At 33.3% G+C, this 12608-nt stretch overlaps 1 protein-coding gene across 1 annotated transcript; it reads right to left on the bottom strand.

Annotated features, from left to right (window-relative positions):
• Positions 1-10104: 10104 nt before the first annotated feature.
• Positions 10105-11224, bottom strand: LOC111989295 (F-box protein At2g26160). The gene has a single exon (XM_024021084.2). It carries the CDS (start codon positions 11222-11224, stop codon positions 10211-10213), a length of 1014 nt encoding a protein of 337 aa, XP_023876852.1. The 3' UTR covers positions 10105-10210.
• Between the last annotated feature and the right edge of the window lie 1384 nt (positions 11225-12608).

Below are 12608 nucleotides of genomic sequence, written 5' to 3'. Positions count from 1 at the left end.
AATTTTTTATTTTTTTTTTTTTTTTTTTTTTTTTTTTTTTTTTTGTGGCAGGTGCAAAAAACGTAGCTATATGTTGCATATTACGGCATTTTTTGGGACCGTTGCTGTACATAGGGTCTATTGCGGCGTTTTATGGGACTGCCACTAAAGGTATAGTCTTTTGCGGCGTCCTACAGCAACAGGACATAAAATCGCTGCAATATGTGTGTATTAGCGGCGTTTACATAGATATAGCGACGCTCCAAAATCCCGCCGCAATAAATGTATTATTTTCCGCAGATACTATAGCGGTGGTATAGGAAAACGCTGTAATATTCGATCTGTAGCGGCGTTTGTATGACCGCCGCAATAAGGACTCCTTGTTGCGGTGCTTTTGCTTAGTTATAGTGGCGGGTTGGACTGCCACTATAGACCTTATAACTCCCCGCCTCTCCCCAAATCTTCCCTTTGTTTTTTTTTTTTTTGGGCTTTTCATTTTTGCAAAAAACAATGCATCTCTCTATCTCTCTCATTCACTGTATCTATCTCATTCACTTCAGAGACCCAAAATCCCACCCAAACAGTATTTATCTCTAGCTCTCTCTCTCTCTTTCTCTCACTCTCCCTCGCAGACCCAAAATCCCACCACTGCCATTGCCTTCACAACAACCCCACCACCACCACCAAACCACGTCAACTCAGTGACCACCAGCTGGCAACCCCAATCCACCTCGTCGTTGCCACCTCATTTCAATCCACCTCGTGAGTTTTTGTTTTTATTTTTTTATTTATGTTCAATGTGTTATGTTATCTGTTTTTTTGTTGTTTATTTGGTAATATATTAGGATGTTTTCTAGTCAAAAACCAAATTATTCCTCTGAATTCTTTGATTCTTTAATTTTTGAAGTGGGTTTGTTTATTGGGTTGATTGTGTGAAGAAAAGGAAATGCAATTTGAGCCAAAGTTGTTCAATTTCTCTCTCTCTGTGGGGAAATTGTGAGATTATCATAATGTTTAGACTATATTGAATTAGTCACGCAATTTGAGATGAATGGGGAGTGAATGTGCTTATAATCTTCTCAAACTGATATGCACTCTCCTTCAACTTAGAGCATTATAGCACATTTATCATCAAATTATAGAGGTTTCTTTAGCTGCAAATTCTATTATAGGTCACTTGTTACTGCTTTGTAGTATTCTACAATCTGTCTTGGGCATTGTGTTTTAAATTTATTGTAGAGATTTATGCCATTAACAGATTCACCATTAGTTGTCTATTTTCATAGAGATGGCTATGCAATTAACAGAAAACATGGTCCCTAAATATTTAAGCTATTCTTGAAAAGAAAACAAATTGATTCATTGATTGTAGCAAACATTGATAACAATGGTCCTAGCAATCTATTGGTGTAAGCATGTTTAAACTATTTTTTGAAATATAGAAGCAACATAAGAAGTAGATTGAAGCTAAAAGTATTTCTGAAATATTTGTCCTTGAACTGTTTGTTTCACTATATATTTTCTTTACAAAACAAATTTGGTGTTTGATATTTTTTTTTTTTTTTTTTTTTAATTAAATTCTTTTGGTGTTATCTTAAAGGACTAAAATGAGATTTGGGTTTTGAATTTGATTAGCTTGGTTAATAGTTATGATAATACTTGTTTTTATTTTACACTTTGACAGTTGAAATTACAAGGCGAAAAGCAAATTTGCACACGCGTTCCAAGAGTGTAACCGTGGAAGGAGCTTCTACAGAACATGTGGACCAAGAAATGAATGAAGAAATGCACGAAACTTCTACGCAAGATATGGGCTTACAACTTGATATCAAATTTGCTATTAGTTTATTTAAAAATTCTATTAAAAAAAAAACAAAAAAACAAAATGGGTGACTAGTGCATACAGGATGCAATTCTAGCCTCATGCATACAAGATTTGCATATTGAGAGGCATATAAAATTTTATGAAAATGATTGCCTTAGGTGCTTTAGTTATTTTGTGTTGGGATTTAGATTTTGTTTATGAGTTTCTGTCAAAATGGGTGTCAACAAGGGTTGTAATTGTTGCATATTAGTTTAACTGAAGTGTTGAATTAGGAGTTACTCGAAGATCTAGAGTTGAAGTATGTTAGGACAAACGATCATTAACTGGTTTTTCATCATTTTTAGTGAGTTCATTGATGTTGTGTGTATCACCAAAAGAAAAGTGGTCTCCTTTCCTTTTTCTATTTGAATTTTTAATTAAAAAAACATAAAACTTAACATCTATATCTATATATTACTAAAAGCTGAAGCGTAGTATTTATTGTTGCTACACTTCTGTTGAGCCACATTAGTAGCCACATCATTCATTTATTTTTTATATTTTCTTTTCTCTATTTAAACTTTTCTTCCCCCTATTTTCTCAAAAAAAAAAAAATTTATTCTCCCTATTAGTTCACACACCTACTGTTACATTTCTTCCAATTTTTCTCTCGCTTTTTTGCTTTTTTATCTCTCCACTACTTTACCGTTATACTTCCTTACGCTTTTTTATAATTTGCCTCTTCTTCTACTTTTACACCTACTGTTACACTACTTCCAACATTTCCCTTTCTTTTTTACCTCTTTATCTCTCCACTACTTTCTCGTTATACTTTCTTCATCTTTTTTATAATTTGCCTCTTCTTCTACCCATTTTATTTTGTATAAATTTGATATCGTTTTCTCATTCAATCCATATTTTTCCCACACAAAACTGTGAATACTCTCTCTCTCTCTCTCCCTCGGTGAATTTTTATTCTTTCTTATAACTCTAATTAAGGTTGATGTTTTTTTTAATATGTGTTTTGGTATTGTATTTTTTTTTTTTTTTTAATAAATATCCCATCAGAAAGTCTTCTCTTTCCCTTTTATAGCTTTGGTTGAATTTTAGTTCGGGTTAATATTTAATTTTTGGGAAACATGAATTTGAATATGCCTACCAATTGTTTGAGTAATAAATTATTATAAAGCCTATTATTTATTCCTTTAGTTTCATTTTAATTTTAGTTAAGATAACATTTTAATTTTGTAATAAGTTTTGATTATTATGATAATTTCCTTATTCCTTAAGAGATGAGAAATTAGAATAATAAATTTGAAACTTATAAAGTTTAGTTGTATATTAAGCAAATATAATACACTAAAATAGAAGTTAGAAGAATATGGTTCACCTTAAAAATATATTAATCAAACATAAAAAAAAAAAAAAAAATAATAATAATATAATAATAATAATATAAAATGATATATTTATAGAGATAAAAAAATATTTAAAAAAAAAAACTTGTAGAAATCTTTTTTTTTTTAATTTTAAAATAGACAATACTTGAAGTAATGTTTATATATATATATATATATATTACACTTCTTTACGTAATATTTATATTCCCACGCATCACGTGGGTCTGCGGCTAGTTCTTTATAATTGGCTGCCAATTTTCATTTTCCTCATTGACTTAGACTCCCTAGCTAAGTAAATTTCAAGCTCCTTATAATGAAGAAAGGAAAGCATCATTTGGTCTGTACTCTTGCACGAGAAAAAAAAAAAAAGCTTAACAATCAGTCTTCTCTTCCTTATTATTTCAGAATCATTCTTATCAACTTGTCTTGCAGGTGGGTCTTTTTAACTCACTTGCTATAGCCTTTGGTGCAAACCGTACTCACTATCAGAGTTTTTATAAAAGAAAGTATTCAACATTTATCAACAACTAAAGTTTGCTTATTAGATATATAAAATTGAAGAACAAAAATCTAAATAGATTATTTTTCTATCTCTGACACCCACCATGTTAGGGTGTTAAGTTGATCATGAAAAGTTTCATGGGCTTGATGTTAATCTTCTTTACTTGACACTACAAAAAAACTGTTCATGAAAAGTTTCATTAAACACTCTTACTTTTTCTAGTAAGAATTCTTTTGCCACCTCACTTTCCTCTTAGCAAAATACAACCTATAATATATTATTTCTTTTGCCACCTTACTTTCCTCTTTTTTTAAATTTTTATTTAATTTCATATATATTTACTTACTTTAACGATATTGCCTCCTTTAAATTTTAGAAGTGCAACCACTTGTACGTGCCATTCGCAGGCTAAGCAAGTACTTGGATGTTTGGGATCTTTTCGACGACCAAGTAATTGAGTTGTTGCTAAATGGTATGCATTAGCCGGTTGATGAAGGGGCGAGGGCTTTCACTGGTTTCTTGGGGTCAATTGCACGGAAACCCCACATATGTCCAATAAGATATCTAAATTGGAGGGACATGACAGAAGAACTTAAAGAAGAGTGTTGGCGTCTTGTAGAGGTAAACCAAGAACTTATAATACTTCTAATTATGGCATTTTAGCATGCTTGTTGCAGTTCTAATTCTAACTTAACTATTTGATTGTAATTTGCTAACTCAACTATTTGATTGTAGCGAAAATATGCCGACCCTACTAATCCTATTGCATATGTGGGTTTGAAGACATTTACCTTACAAAAAATTGGGAAGGTTTGGAGGGATCACAAGTGTAGGCTGAAAATGGCTCATTACATACCGCATCCAAGAAACAAAGCACAGGTGAAAAGCAACCGACCCAAGGGATGCATACCAGAAGATTGGGATGTTCTTGTTGACCATTGGTATACTGAGGATTTAGTGGTATGTTCTTTTTAATTTTTTTTTTTTTAATATGTGCTTAATTTGTGTTTTTGGTTTTCATTACTGCCATGTTGTAAATGTGATGGTTATTTCTGCCTAAGGAACAAGTTTTACTTTACTAATTGTTGCTTGAAAGTTGTGACCCAACAAAATTGGTGATCTGAATAGGTCATGTATTATTCAGGAAGTCACAAACTCAATTTTTTTTTTTTTTTAAAAATTTAAAATGCAATGTAAATAATGTTGAAGTTTTGTTGATTTTATAAAATATGAACGGTATACTTTCCTATCTAGTCATTGTTAGCATTGTCATGATTCATTAAGTTTCTCCAAATTATGCTTTGATTAATAACATGTCCTGATGGTCAAGTATTTTTAGACTGTCAATATGCACTTTCCTATTAGTGACCTCATGCTTGCTAGCATATTTCAACTCCATACAAAGTTGTTCTGTCTCTTCACTTCTGAGGTCATGCTTCTTCCTGACAAAGAAGCATCAAGGCTATCCAAATTTAAGAACTATACTTTTTATAGATTTTTGACAACTCTACTTAAATCAACTTTACTACTTTAACAAGGTCTTATTTTCTTTATTTTCCAATTCTTAAGTTTCTCTTGAATCTTATGCAACCAGTAGGAAAACATGTATGTAACAATCATTGACTCAGAACCTAGTGCCCCATCACATCTTATTAAATGATCAAATTCATCACCAAGACTTACCTTGTCTTCTTTCATTTCATGCTCACACTTACATAAAGTTAAAAAACATACGTGGACTGTCATAGTACATATATCAAGAGAACTATACTTTTTGTTTTTTTTTTTAGCTTTTTTTTTTTAAAAACTACCCTCTTGAGCTTATCAAAGATTGTCTTGCTATTTTTATGGTATTCTCTGACTCCATAATTTTGTAGATAGAGTCAGAGAAGAATAGGGACCGTCATTCAAAATAGGAGGACTTACATACTACTGGTTCATGCAGCTTTGCCGTGCACGCTGCAAAGAAGGTAATAAGTATTATGACTAATTTTTAAATGATTTGACTTATCTTAAATTTATGTGGAACCAATATTCATCATTACATAAATATGTTGTTCATATTGTAGGCAAAAATAGATGGATGTCTTGTAGAGCGTGCAACATTATATTCAATACTACATACTCATAAAGATGGATCTGCAGTTAATGAAGTAGTGCAAGCAAAAATGGTGAGTAATCTATTTTTGGTTTCATTTTCATTGTTAATCATTGCATTTGCTTCACTAGAGTGGTTTCACAATAACCATACTATTTAGTATGCTTATTGCAGTTCTAATTCTATGGAGTAAATGCCTTGACCATTTTTTTTGTCAAGCTCATGATGTCCATGTCATTGTAATATTGCCTTGATGGCAGGGTTTTGCTCCACATGGTTGATACATTTTTTGATTGGTTCAACTTGTATTTAACTCTTATTTCTTTGTTTCTACTATCAAACTGATTTATTGATGCGGTGAGTCCTTAGTTTCCTTTTGGTGCCTGCTATATTTTTTTACTTAATTGCCTTGCTATGCATTCTGAGGTATGACCAGTTGCATGTCTGTAATCGATTCTTTGGTATTCATTAGCAGAGTGTTCATAAATTGTGTGGGTGTAATGCTTGTCTGACTATGTATGTTGAATTTTTGTTTTTCTTTTGACAATTTTGAATTTACTGATGAGAATTTAATGGTTTTTAATTTATTGGAATCTCAATAACTTCAAATATCTACAGCATGGTCTGCTCTTTGAGGTGTGACTTCAAGGAATTCTCTATAAAATTTTATAAAATTGCCCCCAACCTATGCCTCATATGTGCATAGTTGCTGGATTTCTTTTTTGGTGTTTGAATTTACTAATAATCAGAATTTCGTAACAAGATTGGGCTTCCCTTGAATATTAGTGCTCTGGTTATTACCTTTACTAATTAGTAATTACTATTGTGCCTTGTTGGCTAAAGTAGTAAAGCTACTCTTGAGCTAGAAGGTAGGCTTCATGTACTGGAGTCCGTAGGTGACTCTTCCCTACTTTCTCAAGTTCCTAACAATCTTGGCTTTGTCAATCTTTTCTACATTTGCATATTATTACTCTTGATTTAAAGTTGAGTAACAGATAAATGAGAAGGTTTTTTTGTTTATTTTATGACTACTTTAGTTGGTTAGGGCTTGATTATTACTCTAAGGACTTCACAATATTCTATCACTAATATCAGCACATATAGTTTTAACTAAGCTTTCATTTCCACAAACTTTACCATAGCTTCTCGTATTCTTTCAATCCATATATGGTATATAAGAGAATTTCATTTCATCAATGATAGATGAAATGAAATTCTATAGAGAGAACAGCGAGTATTAATTTAGTTCTTCTCTCATCTTTATTAATAGTATCTTGTATTGCTATAGAGAGGACAGATTTTGATTGCATCTTATTGCATTCATTATATTGTGTATGCTTCTCAATATAATTTTTGTTGTTTTTAATCAAATGATGTTGCTAATTTTTAATTATTTTGTTTTGTTCAAAACCAAATATCAGGATAAAATGAAGGAGTTGTTGGCTGAACCTTCGAATCAACTGTAATTAGATGACACAAGTGGTAGTATTGCATGGGCACCGGATGATGTGTTTGCCAAAGTGATGGGTAAGGAGCGCAAAGGTCGTATTCGTGGAGTAGGATTTGGTCCAAACCCAAGTGGCTGAAGTAGCAAGAGTGCTCTCACAGACCTTCAAATACGATCAAGTCAATCAAGGGACGACGGAGTTGCACAACTGAAGGCTTCCTTGGCTGAGATGCAGGAGAAATTGTCCTCTTTTGATGAAATGAAGGAAAAACTTAGCCAACTCGAAGAGATGGAGTAAAGAATGGCTCACATGCTTCAACAAGTGCAACAAATAACTTCACAATGTAGTCAGGTTGGCATTAATGATTTTGATTTTGGAGTTTCTAATGGTTAATTTGTGTTTTTTGGTTAATTTGTATTTAGATAGTAATATGGTTTGTGTTGTATTTTTTGAGCTTTCTTTCTAAGCTACATGATTTATACTTGCCAATTTTAAGGTAATATATAACTTAGTGAAGACTTTAGGATGATTAACACTTTGGGCTATTGAAAAATATTAAAAGTGTGCTGATTAGCTTTTGGGCTGGTAATGTTGATTAGCACTTGGGCTGATTAGCACTTTGATTAGCATTAGATATTGGATAGTCATTAGTATTGACTCAGGACTTACTTCTTGGACATTTATAGCTAAGGTTGTGCCATTGCTAGTGTTGATTTTATTGGCATACTTGCTATACAAGATCACTTCTAGTAGATCTTGTAAAGGGATTTGGAAGTACGTGATCATGGGAACCGTTGCTAGTGATGGTTTCTAATGTCATTGGCAAAAATTGCATCCCTCAAATAATTTATATAATTGGGTTCTTGTATATGCCATTTGTATTGAAATTCTTTTATATTATGATGTTGAATTAATTGAGTTAAGTACAGGTGGAGGATGAGGTCAACCAATGGGATGCTGTGTAATTGGCAAGTGCAAAGTTTTTGTAGCTTAGCTTAGCTTTGTCAGCTGGAAAGGTAGCTTAACTTTGTCAAACACTTGAATTGTTGAATTGTTGGGACATGAGCGAATTGTATTAGGCCTATGTTTTAGAAAACCTTTTTTATGAGATGATGGGAATGTAGGCCTCTAGCTTTTGTCTTCTCTTCTTTATTTGAGTATCTGCCACTGTAGACATTTTGTTGTTTCATTTTTCATTTACCACTTGCATTGGCATTTAGTTTATGGATGCATGGTTATAATTTAATTAGAGTTTGTTCTTTAGGTTGCATACAATTTTCAAAATCTGAGTTTTGCCCATTTATGTTCTTCCTTGAAGAAATAGAGTTTATACTTTAAGGTATTTGATAGTTGTATTGTGATTTCTATATTGTAGTTGCAACATTTGAAATTCCAAATTTCCCTTGTAATGCTCATGCATTAAGCAATTTTGGATTCCAATATTTGATATCGTTGTGTCCTAATTATTGCTTCTTCTTCTTCTTTTTTTTTTTTCTTTTTTATTTATTTATTTATTTTTTTTTGTATGTAGGACGTTCCTTCGATCCTACAATCCCCAGCTCTCCTACAATCTCCAGCTCTCCAAAAATCATCAGTCGCATCCCATTAACCAGGCAATTTATAAATTTTATGTTGAGGACATTTTATGTACAAAGCACCACATTTGAACAAACACATTTTTTGCAAATGTTGAAAAGTTATTTTGAAACACTTTGAAACTTTGATTATGATATTAGTTTAATTTAAGTGTTAAAGGATTTTCTATGTACAAATGATCACATCTTTCTTTTGTTAATTTTATGATGATGGTTATAGACAATGTTATGTAGTTAATATAATGTTGTGTACAAAGGACCACATATTTTCTTCAATAATGTATTTGATAATATATTATGATGTTAATATTATGTTAGTTTGGAGACATTTGTAGTGCTGTTAATTAGTTATATTTGTGGTATTGTGTTAATTAGTTACAGGTTCTTTGTAACAAGTCTGTAAAAAAAAATAATGGTTTTAAAACCTGCTTAAAATATATATATATATATATCACTGTAAGGCCCGTTTGAGCCAAGAGATGGTGTGTAGGGCATGTGTGTGGTATAGGGTTGCTTAGGGTATGTGTTACGAAATGCAACGGTTGTGAGAAAAACATGATAACTGAGTGTTGAATCTAGGATAGTATGGATAAGTTGTGGAGATCCAACTCCTCTATCAGCTCCAGGACTAGTTGTCCTCCTGATATTGTAAATATATATATATATATATATATATATATATCGGCAGTCAAAAAGCGCTGCTAAAGGTGCATATATTATGATTTAAATGAAGCACTAAAACGGAGTTTTTGCCCGCCGCTAAAAGTGCAATAAATCCGTTGCAATTGGTTCTCTATAGCAGCGCCTTTTGCCCGCTGCTAAAAGTCAATTGACATGAATTCTGACAGCACATGGCGGCGGTTTTCTACTCACCGCAAAAAAACAAAATGCCACTAAAATGTGCATTTATAGCGGCGTTTTTTGTTACTGAAGGCTGGCGGGTGGAACTGCCGTAATAGCCCCTGCCGCAATAGGCTAAATGGACCTTTAGCGGCTGTTTTTTGGGCTTTTGCGGCTGCTTTTGTCCGCCACAATAGTCAAGTTTTTTTTTTTTTTGAACCTCCTCTAATTGGAAATCTTGAGTCCATCCTTGCCAATATCTAACTCCTATTGGGCGTGCGCCTATCACATAGTCTCATTCGTGTGCATAACACCTAAACTCTATGATTAATAATAATAACAATAATAATAGTGATGATGAAAAAAAATGTGCATAAAAATTAATAATATATTATTCTTGAGCTAAGAGGGTTTAACAGAACCATGAAAGCTACATGTAAATACAATAGAGAAATTTCTAAAATACGTAACAAAAAATGCAAGATTAATTAGGCAAAAACTCTTTACCAGGCATTAGGGGTAGTGCCCAAAGGAATCAGGGCACTCAACAAGTTGGTTCAACTTCAACCCACAAAGGTGGCCAATCAAAATCAAAATCAAAATGTTGATCCATAGAGAGCTTATCAATGTGTCCATTGAGATAGTTATAGACAAACAAGTCCTTGCCATCATCAACGAAGTATATGCAATTGGCGTTGCATCCGTCAAACCGAGAGGCCTTGATGGAGAGCGAAGTGGTGAAACCCAAGAACAAGGCTGTGTCCCCTAAACTCCTCACCTTTACCGCTTCTATGCTACTCACATTCACTTTAAACACTTCAAATACCTGGCTATTTCGTTTAACCACAAACAACTGTCTTGATGATCCCACCACAATGTAAAAACAATCATTCATTTGATACACAAAACTTGTTACCAACTTTGTTTCGGTTGGATTTGGACCTTGAGCATCACAAACCACAAGTACACCACTAGAAGTGATGGCATAAAATCTTCCCTGGTAATACGTGACATCAATATAGGGTTGTTTTTCAGCTATCATGGTCCATGTATTGTCACCAGCTCTAGCAAAAGCTAAATGCTTCATCCTTCGATTTGCAAACCTAACAATGATCATGGTTATGTAATTAGAGTTCCAAGAAGGACTTGATGATAAGACGGCTTTCTTAATGAGATTTACGTGCGAGTGCTGGTGATAGTTTTGGCTAAGGTATGGCAACATTATACGATTCTGGTTTAAAGGGTGCAGCAAATTCATTGTTTTATCTTCGGCTAGGGTTATAAGCCACCCCTCTAAAGAAAAGTAACTCTTTCCACTAGCTTCTGGTAACGGCAGCTCGAGATAGTTCCTGTTTGAAAAACTGAAGAACCTTCGGTAGCCATTGTTGTCTCTAAGCATAAGCCACGGAAGTTGGCGATATCGACCAAAGTTCTCTATAGCTGTCACCGACCAACATGTAGTAGAAGCTGTGCCAAAGTTAATGAAGTCCTGGTACGAAATTATTGGCTTCACAATCTCAGTTTTTGTATCTTCATGAGAATCTAAAAAATTAGCCATCAAGCTCAAACCTAATGTATAACGCACTGCTACCCTTTCTTTTCTTCTTCTTTTTTTTTTTTTTTTATGAACAAAGCACTGCTACTGCAATAGTACTATTGTTTCATGCAACTAAGTATTATATATACAAAGTTAAAACACCACCGTCCCTCCAATTCCAATGACAAATTATATATTTCGTTTCCAAATAGGAGAAGGTTTTAAAGAGGCCCCCTGTTTGGGTCCAAAGTCAGTTAATACCATGACCAAATTCAACTGAAATTGGAAACCCTCTTGCCCACTTAATATTACCTCATCCTCATCCTCATCCTCCTCCTCCTCCTCCTCCCCCCCCCCCCCCCAAAACACATACACACACACACTCATATGGGCCAAAATGGCCAAATATCACTATTGGCCTAAATATTTGGTGATCTACTACTATTTTGGAAATATATATAGATGTATCACTCTTTTAGAACTCGAGTTTGCCGTGTAACTCGAGTTTTTGAAAAAAATAGCTTTCAAATTTGTCGTGCTATTTTTTATGGAACTCGAGTTACATAAAAAATTGGAGGCTATTTTTCATGGAACTCGAATTACACGTAAACTCAAGTTTCACCAAAGTGGTAAATCCTTTCGCAAACAGTGGTAAATCGCCAAATATTTAGGCCAACAGTGGTATTTGGCCATTTTGGCCCATAGATATGTATGTGCCTTTTTATTTGCGATAGTTTTTGTTAGGGGGCTAAAAGTACAAATTTCATAGTGAAATTTGAAGAATTTGAAAAAGGGGTGGAAGCAAAGACAAGAAATAAAACTCATACACTAATATAACAAGCTCACTACCGAGCGAAAAATTTATGAGATGCAGAAAATTCACCCTGGAAATTACCAAGAATACAAGGCTGAACTCACTCACCACTCAAAAGACTACCCAAAGAGATACATAATATAACACAAATAATTTTGAATAATAATCACTCTAATAATCTGATATCTCAATCTAGCTACTATAATTTTGAATAATAATCACTCTAATAATCTAATATCTCAATCTAGCTAACTAGCTATATATAGTGCTTGGAACATCCCATTAAGCATGGGGGAATTAAATGACTATATAATTTCCAAGACATGAAAAAGAAGCGGATTTAGACATTGCTATTGTGAAGCTGGATAAATTGGCTAGAATGGGAGGTCTTCAAGAAGCAGATTTTCTAGTTTTTGACAGTCCGCATGTGGACTTACCTAGTTTGCTGGATTTTGATTTTAATGGATTGTACCAAACCAAGCAGTGTCTTGAGAACCTATTTGTTCTATAGTTTTTCTTAATATATTATCCTTTTGACCAAAACAAGAAAAAAAAATTGATATGGTATATCCCACAAAACCATATTTCAAG

Source organism: Quercus suber, unplaced genomic scaffold, assembly GCF_002906115.3.
Source record: "Quercus suber isolate HL8 unplaced genomic scaffold, Cork oak 2.0 scaffold_278, whole genome shotgun sequence".
Taxonomy (NCBI): Eukaryota; Viridiplantae; Streptophyta; class Magnoliopsida; order Fagales; family Fagaceae; genus Quercus; species Quercus suber.
The sequence above is the reverse complement of the archived record's forward strand: the minus strand, read 5'-3'. Positions and strand labels throughout refer to the sequence as shown.

What these genes read in the sequence shown, in the direction of transcription:
- LOC111989295 (XM_024021084.2), bottom strand. Translation starts at nt 11,224, where the DNA reads ATGGCTAATTTTTTAGATTCTCATGAAGATACAAAAACTGAGATTGTG.